The sequence below is a fragment of the Bos indicus genome, chromosome 11 (assembly GCF_029378745.1).
Source record: "Bos indicus isolate NIAB-ARS_2022 breed Sahiwal x Tharparkar chromosome 11, NIAB-ARS_B.indTharparkar_mat_pri_1.0, whole genome shotgun sequence".
In the NCBI taxonomy this organism is placed as follows: domain Eukaryota; kingdom Metazoa; phylum Chordata; class Mammalia; order Artiodactyla; family Bovidae; genus Bos; species Bos indicus.
The window spans coordinates 43,996,030-44,008,147 of record NC_091770.1 but is presented as its reverse complement, the minus strand read 5'-3'; the positions used below and the strand labels follow the sequence as shown (position 1 = coordinate 44,008,147).

The following is a 12,118-nucleotide window of genomic DNA, read 5'->3' as shown; positions in this document are numbered from 1 at the left end:
TATTTATATATTTAACAGTTCACTCTAAATCCTGAAACGCAACCACTGGTTCTTCTCCAGACGCACCTTACTATCCAGGCTCTTCATGGTCAAGAGATCCAGTGTCTTCAGGGAGTGGCCTGTCGGGGAGATGAAGTAGAGGCACACGTGGACACGGGAGTCATGGTAGTTAAAGAGAGAGCGCTTGATCTTCAGCTCTTCTTGGAGGTAAGCTTCAAACTGAGCATCTATGTAGTCAACTATTGGTTGGTAGCTGAAAAAATATTTAAATATTTAATATGATATATTCATGGTATCTTGATAAAGTATTTGCATAAATTTAAAGTTTGAAATCTGTTTTTTCACCTGTGAACAAACAGTTGACTTCTATGCTAAATAGATAACTTCAGTAATAAAATAAATGTGCAAATGTGCAGGTACAAAGGCAGTACTTTGAAACTATCAGAACCACCTGTGCCTTAAATGATTTTACAGAAATGACACTGAATGTGCCTCTCACACTCATTCACACCTGGAGCCCTCTGGCATGGCTCCCCAAACCTGCCAGGCTGCTGAAGGAGGATAAGCATCTAATTGCAACCATGCTGGACATGGCGTATTACCCTACATGAGTATCAGCAACATAAAAGTTACTGAAGTCAAATTCCATGACTTCTTGTTTCTGAAATTAAATTTGTGTGGCATGGAAAGCATTAACATAGTAAGGAAAGGGCACACCCACATGGAAGTATCATAACTGGTGACAGAGGCACAACTTTATTCTCATTTACTTACAAGCAGAGGAAGGCCCATCACAGCCGACAGGCTTAGTCCTTGCATGGATCCATCCTCCTGCCTGAAATGCCTAACCCCAAGAGAAAGCAGTGCCCAGGGGCTGCTCTGCTTTGGGAAGAACTGACATGTGGGCATGTGAGGAGAGGACCCAAGACTACAGACATTTCCTATAACCATCTTGGTGGTAGAAAACTACGCATTTGTCAAAATTAAGTTGTACACTTAAACCAATGCATCTTATTTATTGTCTGTAAATTTTACATCAATAGAACTTATTTATAAACAAATTAGAAAGGAAGAACAATGCCATTATTTTCAGACTATACTATTGCATACATAGAAAACCTAAACAAATTTATTAGAGATGCATTAACTAGAATTAACCAGAGAATACACAGAAGTTTCTGTGTACAAGATCAATTATATTTCCACACATTAAATGGAAAATGAAATATTTGTAAAAGATATCATTTATGAGCTCATCAAAAATACCAAATATCTAAGGATAAATTTAAGTAAAGCTTTACATAATTCCTATATAGAAAACTAAAAAAAAAGCCATGTATCATGGGCCTTTGCCTCCTCCACTAATCTACGTCTTCCAGAAAGCCCACAAAAATTGTTTCTTGAAATCTATAGCAGAACACACAAATGTGCTGAACAGGTTAAAACATAATGAGAGTCAGTTTTGCAACATATTTTCACTCTAAAGCAAACTTTTGGGACCTAGAAAACTACCTGTAATAATGAAAATATATGAATTTCAAAAAGGAAAAAGAATGAACAGTCATTGCCTCAGTCTGTTTTCTCCTTTTATGGCTTAAATTTCATATTTAAGTCAAAATCATCTTTGTAATAAGATAGGAGAAATAATGACAAAAAAAGTAACCTAATACAAAATATAAATTAAAATTGAATCATCACACCTTTCCTGCAATGCTTAATGTGGCTAATTTAGAACTTCACAAAAAAATTCATGTACCATGGATTTGGTAATTATGTATTTGCCATGTATGCCTTTTTTTTTTTTTCTCAACAAAACGGGTCTTGCCTGAAAATTACTTAATATACACTGAACTGTCATATCAGGAAAAAATTAAAACTATTTTTGCTGCCATGCACACTTTAAAAATGTGATTCAAATTATTCTAAAGAAAATAGACAACTGGATAGAAAAATGTCAATTTGTTAACAAAAACAAAATATTGCTTTATTATTTAAAGAATTGAAGTCTGGGAAGAATGTCATGGGTTTCTACAGATTAAAGTCAAATCAGCACACATAGCAAGAAGGCAAATGTTCTGTAATAAGAAAAAACCTGTTTTATTACTAGAGGAAAGCATGTACCTCTCTTCTTTGTTTATTTGGTCACCAAATCCCACTGTATTCACGATGGTTAGTTTCAATCGAACGTTACTTTCCTGGAGTTCATACGTCTGTGCTTTAAGTCTAACATGTGGGTAAAAATGTGAGGATTCATGGTCTTCAAAATTAGTATTAAACAATGTGTCAATCAGCGTTGATTTTCCAATTCCAGTCTCTCCTGAAAGAAATGCAGATACATATTCATATTCACAGGTGCACAGGATAGATGAAGAACAGAACAGTAAACTCTTACAGTGATTTGGTTTCATGAATCCCAAATATTTCAAATATTGCAAAGGCTGGATTGTCCCTGAAAGAAGTACACGCTAAGGTGGTTCATTCTAAGCTGAGCATAAAAATGAGCCCTGTATGCCGAGTTACTCAGAACTCTGAAGAAGGCACTGAACTGTTTAAAGAGCAAAGAGAAAGCTTAAAGCAGCACGGCTAAGAAAAAACTGATAGAACTTAAATAACTGAGAAAATCTGTACTCGTGCTCTCAGGTTGCTCAAATGGGCACCATACTGCCCATCACAAGGAGGTGAGCACAGGAACAGGACGAAAAAGTCTGGACAGGCTGGGCACTCACCCACACAGAGAATATTAAAGCAGAAGCCTTGCTGGATGGACCTGTTGACCAGCTGATCAGGCAGACTCTCAAAACCAACATGGCCAGACATGGTTAAAGAGCGAGGGCTGTCTTTTTGCTGCAAGACAACAAAAACAATGGCAACAGTTTTTTTAAAGTTTTACTGAGACAGAGTATAGGCACATTGGAAAGCACAGACATAATTTATCAAAAAAACTAAAGACTTTTTTGATCATTATACCTCCCCCAGGATACAACTGGTTTGTGAGAAACCTGTGTCCAGACCCTCAAAACATGTATTTCTTATTATCTTCCTACTATGACAGCCTGACACCATTTAAACATTAAAATATTTGATTTCCCCACACAGAAAAATACTCAAACTATGGCATAATCACTCACAAAATGGAGTGTGGTGTGTAAAAGTCATGAAAGATGTTTATGATGAATTTTAGATATAAATTGTCACATTACAATGTCAAGTGAAAGAGGTACAGCACAAAGTTACAGATGGAGTTCCAGCTCACAGTTGTGACAGCATAACTTATGTCACACTCAGCCTCCTTGCTGGTTAGTTACAGTCAGTTCCCTCAAGTCACTGCAGCCAAAGGCAGAGAGACTGTGGAGTGAGGGACACACCCTTGTAGCTTCTCCCCTGAAGGCAGACCCAGCCGCTGCTGTACAAGCAGACAGAGCTCAGGAGGGAACTAGGCTGACTGGGTTCAGAAGCCAGTGGAGACAAGGGCAGGCAGGTCAGCTGAAAGGGGAAATTCCAGAAAGGAGGGAGTCCACAGTTGGCTCACACACGCCCCTCAAGTCTTTGGCTGAGTGCTGACCTACACACGAACAGAGAAATGGGAATTGGAATGGCCAGCCTGGGGAGCTTAGACTTTAAGTCTATAAGTTAAAGGACTCAGTAAACACATGAAAACCTACATGGGTCTCATTTTAGGAGTAAGGATCAGGTCCCAGCACTCAGAAATCCTCCCTCGTGCTGAAGGCACAACTGAAGTAGACCTGCTGTAAACAGAGATGAGTGTGACCAGCCAGTGACTCAGCTAGTACCTGCTGGACCAGAGGCCAACACTCCTCAGAAGAAGACAGTCCAGCACCTCTCCAGTGTGTCATCCACAGCACCTAACTGTACAACCAAAGTACTACACAGAAAGAAGCAAAAAACACAGTTCACAGTCAAGGAAGAAGAAAACGGGCAGCAGAGCAAGATCCACATATAAGCCACATGTTGAACTAGCTGGTAAGAACTTTAACTCTGACAAATATGTTAAAAAGAAAAATGTTCTCTTTCTCTACAGAAGAGATACATATGACAGGTGACGTGACAGGTAATTATAAGAGAAACAAGAAAGCTCTCGACAACAACAAAAGGTGACAAATGAAATTCCTGGAGTGGAAAAATGCAACATCCAAAATAAAATAGTATTAACAGCAGATCAAACAATGGGAGAAAGACTTGTTCAATATCATATCCATACTAAATATCTTTGTCCATCTCTCATAGAAAATATAAAACTATAACAGAGCCTTAAAAAACTGGCACAATATTAAATGGTCTAACACACTTAGTGGGAATGCTAAATGGAGAAGAAATGGGAGCAGGGGATGGAGGACAGAAATTTGTAAGTAATAGTGACTGATAATATTCTAATTGTTTCAGCATGAACTCAGAGATCCAAAAATTTCAACAAACTGCAAACAAACAAAAGCAAAGGAATCCACAGCCAGGCACATCAGAAAAAACCATTTAAAAGTAAGAATGGAGAAAGATCTACAAGTAGCCAAAGATGGCAAGACATATTACAGACAAGTAAAACATAAAATGATCACGGTATTGGCACAAGAAATGATGTAAACCAAAAGACAACAGAACGTCATCAGTAAAATGCCAAAAGTAAGAAAATGACAACTCAGGATTCTTTATTTTTCCGAAATGTGTTTATATCTTTATGGCTACACTAGGTCTTTGTTGCTGGGTTTTCTCTAGTTGTGGCGCAGGGCTACTCTAGTCATGGTGCGAGGGCTTCTCACTGCAGTGGTTTCTCATTGCAGTAGTGTGGCGTACAGGCTTAGTTCTCGGACCAAAGGATCAAAGCCCTGTCCCCTGCACTGGCAGGCAAATTCTTAACCACTGGTCCACCAGGAAAGTCCCTTACAACCCAGAATTCTGTATCCAATGAAAATATCCCTCACAGGTGAGGGCAAAATGAAAACATCTTCACACAAAATCTAAGAATTTTACTGCAAGCGGGCCTTACCTGATAAGAAATATTAAAAATTCTCAAGAGAAAGGAAAATGACAACAGATGGAAATTCAGATATACAAAAAGGATAAAGATTTGTCAGAAAGGTAAAAATATGGGTAAATACAAGAGAATTTTTTGCATGTTTTAATTTCTTGAAAATGTAGATTGACTGTTTAAAGCACTAACAACAGTGTGATGCAGGACTTACGATACATGGAGAAGCGGGATTCATGACCATGACAGAACAGAAGATGGGAGGGGAGGAATCACCCTGCTGTAAGACTCCTGCACTGTCCATGAGTTGCCATCACCCTGCTCAAAGGCAGTGAGGGGTAAGTTAAAGCCCACATCAACTACTGTTTTAAAAAAAAGAAGTTTAGCTAGTAAGCCAAGAATGGAGATAAAATGCAACCATAAAAACACTCCATTAATTTCAAAAAGAGGCAGGAAAATAAAAAAATGAAAGAATAAAAGGGACAAATAGGACATAAATGGCCAGGCGGCAGACTGAAACCAGCCACGTCTGTAGTTACAAGGAAGTGGTCCCAGCCAGCTGTCCAGTAGACCCTTCCGGGACAATGCCAAGCTGCCAAAGGAACCACTAGCCACATGCAGACATGGCACACCTGGTTGTGACACTTGCAACTGAGGAAGGAACTTTCAAATTTTATTTAATTTTAATTAATTTAAATATCCAGGTGTGGCTAGTGGCCACCATACTGGACAGTGAAGGTCTAAGCTTTTCAAATAAAAGGAAATTGTCAGACTGGATGAAAGAGCAAGACCCAACTCTGTGCTGTCAATACAGTAACTGACAAGCTCCTTGTAAAATTTACATGGGAAGCCAGAGGACTTAGCATCGCCAGAATCACTGTGCAGAAGAACAAGCTGAAGGATACACACTAGCTGGTCTAAGGCTGCAGTCACCAAGTAGCGTGTGTTGTGACTGTCTACTACTTACCTACAATTTAACAAAGAGGAGGGGCTGGGGAACATGAGGACTCAACAGTGGGCACTCAGTGCACCAGTCACCGAGCAATTACAGTAGATTCAGCAAAGCAGCGTGTCAGAAGGCAGGTTAAGAGTAATTCAGAAAGTCTGTGAGGTGGTAAAATAAAGATGGATAAGCTACTGTTACCAGTAAGAGAGCAAGAATGAACAAATCACCATTTATCAAAACTATGGGGACTTCAGCATGTGTGGAGGAAGAGAAGAGACTACAGAGCACAAAACTACAGGAAACCAATCATGATCACCTATGCTCATGTTTGCAGTTTTCTTTTAAAAAAAAAAACTCACCTTGTTCACCAGATTAAATTTACTCCTCTCTTTTTAAATAACTTTTTAATAAAAAACTACCAAAACCTGTCCTCCAGCGCAAGTACATTCAGAACCCCCTTGGAACCATGAAAGTCTGACGCTGTGCTCAGGAAGGCTCCTACAGGGCCATCCCATGGCACCACACCTTGTCATCACTGAAATCTATGAGGACATCTGCCAGAGCAGGGCCAGCTCCCCGACCGCTGTGGCAGAGCTGGAACCTGAATCTGCTTGACATCAGGCAGGGTAGAGACACTGTGGCCACTCAACAGTGATTCAGTCGATTACTGATTTTGAACTTGGATCAACGTTAACAGTTAATTCACATTCAAGGTGAGTACCAACAACAAGTCTGTCTAACCGCATCCTGAAACCACAGAGGCATCCACAGTACGAGGTGGGTCTGGTCTACTTAAGAGACATACTCACTTTCTGTTCATGGTCAGATACTTGTGAGGACGTATGAGCTGTTTTTGTTGTAATGTGAGACTGAAAGAGCTGAAAAAGAAAACACAGATGTTACTTAAAAAAAAAACCTATATCTAAGTAATATATTAATAGTTACATTAAAAAGGAATTCTAGTATTGTCATTATCACTAGGCTTTGACTTGTGATCTACACAAGGTTTTCTTGCTGGAAGGATGTCTGCAGAGGTCAGTACCATGTGATAGTCAACACATGATACACATTATTGCACTAACACCTTCACTCACAAAAATGTAAGTTATCATCACAGAACCCCTGCTATAGCCATCCCCAGGCCGATGGGGTCCAAGCAGCTGTGGGGTTCTCAGAGTAATGCTGCCTCAAGAGCACTCCATCCTGGCATGCAGCACAGGACATGGAGAAAACGTGTCCTTTTTAAAAAGGAACAGTAACATGGATGTAGTATGAAAAAGCGCAAGCAGTAACGAATGAGAACAGAGAGCAGACTAAGTTCCCTCCTCCCCTGACTCCTGCAAGCTGGCAGTTCTCTCCCTTGGGGGTAGAGGCAGCCTGGAGTGTGAATGCACAGTGTCTGTGGCTCATGACTGGCGATCTGCAGTGGTTGTCCTTGCCACCTAAATCTATGGTGGGGACCTCGTCAGCAGAGCATGAGCTACCTCCCTCCCTTCCTCCCTCCCTCCCTCCCAGGATAGTGCCCCTTCTGTAAACTGCACAACATGCAGATGCACCGTCTTTAACTACAACAGCTGCACTGCAGTGAACAGCAGCTTGTCTACACATGGGACTAAGGGGAACCTGATGCTGTGGCAAGGGAGGGCACCTTGAACCCCAACACATGGGGTGGCCAGGACTGCATTCTACAGAACACTAATGACCCCTTCCCGTGGTACTTTCTGGGTAACGTGAGCTCTTGAAGGTGGGCCCTGGGACCTCACCAGGCACCTTGAGCAGCCAGCTGAGCGCACTGTGCTGGGAGTGGCTCTGGCCAGTGGGAATGCGCTGTGTATTAAGAGACAGCCAGGTCTCGGGGTGAACACAGGAACTGTTGTATGTATAAGAGAAAAGCACCTTGATACAAAGCCCACCAGAACTGGACTAGTGTGGCTTTAACTATACACACACTGCCCTGACTTTCCCTACCCCTGCCACCATGTGTCACGTGAGCTGGAGAGCACCCCCAGTCTGAGCCAGCACAGAGGAGCCAGGGCACTGGGAAGACAGCCATGGTCACAGCCACACACAGAAGAGGGAAGACGACAAAGCGCTGGCCCAGGAGACACCAGCCTCAGGCAAGGCGGCACTTAAGATAGAAAACATCTGTATAGAACAGTCATTTGGACTCTGTGGGAGAGGGATGATTTGGGAGAATGGCATTAAAACATGTATATCATATAAGAAATGAATCACCAGTCCAGGTTCGATGCAGGATATAGGAACCTTGGGGCTGGTGCACTGGGATGACCCAGAGGGATGGTACGGGGAGGGAGGTGGGAGAGGGGTTCAGGATGGGGAACACGTGTACCCCCGTGGCAGATGCATGTTGATGTATGGCAAAACCAATACAATATTGTAAAGTAAAAAAATAAAAATAAAAAAAAATACATAATTTTTAGATGTTTAAAAAAAAAAAAAAAACATCTCTGAGCCCTGAAAGTGAGGTGGAGTATCCTATCTGGATAAAGTGAACCATCAGTAGAAGAGTTTGCTGGAAACAAAGGGCTCATCATCTCTTGTTGTGACGTTATGAAGAGGCCAGAAGTGGAGCAGGGAGCTGCAGGATGAGGCCCGGAGTGTCCACCTGGGGTGGAACCTGCTGTCAGGACACCAGGCACCATGGAGGGAGACTGAGCACAGCAGAGCCTCTGTGTCTGCCAGCATTAGATGGGAGTGGGTGCTGCATGTCTAACTTAATTTTATCAACTACAGGACTCTAATGAAGATTAGTCTTTAAAAAACTGCAGTAAGTAGTCTTGGGTTTTTAGTATAATGGATAGCATACTGAAATTTTTGTGAAATGCTGCTTAGGAAGCAGTATCATTGATACATAAAATTTGCTTAGAAAAAATAAGGTTTTGTACTTCTTTATTATTAAACTTTAAACTTTGACTAATAAAACCAAGGTTACATTTCTGTCATTTATATGAGTTCATATCAAGTATTCACTTTTGTTCGTTCATTTCCTGTGTTTCTGAACACCTGCCAGAAAGCCTACTTAAAATCTCTGTGGATAAATGGTTTGATGAGGAAGTACAAATGAGTCACATAAAACTATTATAAATAGTTGTTCTTAATATTTCCACTGGTATACCTGGCTAGTCAGATTTCCAAAACAGATTTTAGAATGAAAACAGTTTTTAATAAATTAACAAAGACATTACTGAAGATAAAATAACAAGGGGACAAGAATTGACCCAGTGCACCTCTAGTGGTAAATCCTAAATTAAAAACTTGGAAGTGGGATTCCAATCTGCTCTACCACTGACTTACCTTCTTACCGTCTACTTTCTTACAAGCCCTGTGCTGGGAACGGGGTATCAGGAGGAAGACATGGCCCTTGATCTTAAGAGCTAATCTCGCAGAAACACAGGCAAATGATTGACAGTCCGCTCTCATTTCAAGGCAAAAGGGAGACCAACAGTCCCTATCTACACCTGATGACAGTTGGTAGTTTTTGTGTTAAATACATGCATCATAGATACACAAACACATGTATTTAAATCTATACATCCACATCCTAGAAAGGAAGAATGTATACAGTACTTTTAACTCTTAGCAAAGTCTAACACATTTTTTAAAAGTTTTAGTATATACCGAATCACACACACACAAAAATGCCAGAACATTTGGGGTTAGATCAGGTTCTCCACCTTCTTCAAAGTATCAGCTTGGGGAGTGTGGGCAACACAACAGATGTGGCATGCAATCTGTCCTGGGGTCCTCTGAACATAGGTGGTAGGGATCTTCTTCCTATGGGTCAGTTACAGGAAGGCATTTGGTGATTCAGGACAGGACCCAAGCTCTTCTGACCCTCCAGCAAACAGTCCTGTGACTGCCTGATAGCCTCTCTTTAGGCATAACAATGAGCTTTGGGTGAACAGAATTATGACTTGGGTTACAATTGCTTCATTTTACCTTCGTGTTCCCACTGTTTATCTTTGTGAAGCCAATCCAAGGAACAGAACCAAAATTTTCTAACTGTCCTCTGGTATTTCTTAAGAGTTTAGTTCAAAAAAAAAAAAAAAGAGCAGAGAGGCCAAAATAGTTAAACTGGGTCTATTTTATGGGTTTCAATAGGTCAGGGTTCTTTGGCTTAAGATAGTACTTTGAAAGTTTCCACAGATACATTATTTAAAATAATTTTATTAAATCTTCAGCTTAAATAAATGTTAATATGCTGATCTAAAATTTTCCTAAAAACAAATAGTAAAATTACCTTATTCACATTATGTGGAAGATGATTCTTGAAGTACATAGTAATTACAACCAGGGAAAAAAGAAAGAATCCAACTGAATCAGTAAGACTTGACACAGGAGAAGCAGTGTGTTGGCCTCCTGTCCCCCAGAGGACAGACTTGGTCAAGGACAGCTTGGGGTAGGCCAGGTTCCATCAAAATATCACTTCAATTTTACCATCATCTCCAATACACATAAAAGAAGGTAACTACAAAGTCTGATATGCAGCCTCAAAATATCATCAAGACAGAAAAATTCTTGATAGTAATTCATAATGAAGAGATTTTAAACTCAAAAAAAACCTTTACAGTAATGTGTATTTAAGGGTTAAAATATAAATGAAATTTTATTTTGAAATTACTTTCCTCCCTTAAGTAGAAAAGGAATAGTTTGTGTATTATAGAAAAAAATACCCTTTGTAATAATTGTGTTACTGTAGTAACAGTACAGTGAACATCCTTCTGTGGCAGCCAGAAGGTATGCCCCTCAGATTGTCCCTCCAGTAAGCACCTGCAGGACCGGACCCCAGACCACTCCTTCCTAGGCAATCCTAGCCCAGGCCTGAGCAGAGTAGTGGGGCAGTGGGTCAGGACCTGGGCCATTCTGCCCTGTGAAGACTGACCTGGCAGGTACTGGGCTGGCCCAGACTCTGCCAGGTCTGCATGGCTTGTGAGCCTCTGTGGATTCTGTTTCTTCCTCTTTCTCCTCCAGGGCCTGACATCCCTTCCACACACAGCCCTCTGTCCCCCACAGAGGTTCCTCCTTGATGTCAGGTGGCAAAGTGTGGTAAATGCCAGACAGGGACACGACCCAGAGCAGTCAGGGCAGCAGTGGGGGCAGAGTTTCAGCAAGGTGCAGATCAGCTCAGCAGAGAGAGGACAGGCTTGTGCCAAGAGAACTGGACTCCTGCAGGCAAAAAACAAAAAACAACAACAAAAAAAAGCGTGCCACATCCAATTACCTCAAAACAGATCATAGGCCTAAAAACTCTAGAAGAAAAAGTATAAAGTTTTTGTGGCCTTAGGCTTAGGCAAAGATTTCTTAGATACAAGAAGCGTGATCCACAAGACAAAAAATGATAAACTGAACCTAATAAACTAAAAAGCCTCTGCTCTTCAAAGTACAGTTAAGAGAATGAAAAAACAAGACACATACTTGGCTAAAAGATTTGTAAGTCATTTATCTCATAAAGGACTTAAGTAAGAAATATCTATATATTTTCAAAAACTTGGACAACTAGAAACAGAATAACTCAGTTTTTTAAAAATAGGGAAACACTGGAACAGACGCTTCACCAAGGATATAGGGATGGCAGATAAGCACACGGCAAGAGAATCAACATCATTAGTCATTGAACAAATGCAAATGAAAACACAAGGTGTCACTGCATGCCTACCAGAATGACCTAAAAAATTATCTGGCAAGGATGCAGAGCAGTTGTTAGCAGGAATGCAAACCCTGGCACAAACATTTTGGAAAACAGTTTGGCAGTTTCTGAAGTTAAAACACACAACATACTCAGCAATCCCACTCCTAGATCATCAGCCCAAGGAAAATGAAAAGTAATACTCGAATAAAAACCTGTATGTGAATGTACGTATACAGTAACTTTATTAAAAACTGTTAAAAACTGGAAACAGCCTAAATGGTCTTCCAGTGGCAAATGGATGAACAGATTACACTGTGGCCCACGTGCACAATGGGCCACCACTCAGCAGTAAGGGAACGTGAGCAACGTGGTGGATGGGTCTGCTCTGCACTGAAGAAACCAGCTCAGAGGCCGCAGGAATCCACATGTATGGTGCAGGCGAAGCCACAGGGGCAGAAGGGGATGAGGAGGCAGACAACAGAGTAGCACCAGGGGATGTGGGCTGGAGGATGAGGCAGAAATTCTGTAGTTTTCATTGTGT

The 12,118-nt window shown here is 41.0% G+C and overlaps 1 protein-coding gene across 6 annotated transcripts in view; it reads right to left on the bottom strand.

Moving 5' to 3' along the window:
* Window positions 1-12,118, bottom strand: part of SEPTIN10 (septin 10) — a 50,336-nt gene that overhangs the window by 25,474 nt on the left and 12,744 nt on the right. For 4 of the 6 annotated variants that reach the window (XM_070798741.1, XM_070798742.1, XM_070798743.1 and 1 more), the window contains exons 2-6: window positions 10,831-11,114; window positions 6,737-6,805; window positions 2,727-2,844; window positions 2,122-2,317; window positions 67-253 (exon numbers count right to left, since the gene is read on the bottom strand). In XM_070798741.1, the coding sequence (XP_070654842.1) occupies window positions 67-253; window positions 2,122-2,317; window positions 2,727-2,844; window positions 6,737-6,805; window positions 10,831-10,929 (669 nt within the window). In that variant the 5' untranslated portion in view covers window positions 10,930-11,114. Of the gene's footprint in view, window positions 1-66; window positions 254-2,121; window positions 2,318-2,726; window positions 2,845-5,948; window positions 6,062-6,736; window positions 6,806-10,830; window positions 11,115-12,118 lie in introns of those variants that run through there. The other 2 variants (XM_070798745.1, XM_070798747.1) reach the window with 2 other exon arrangements.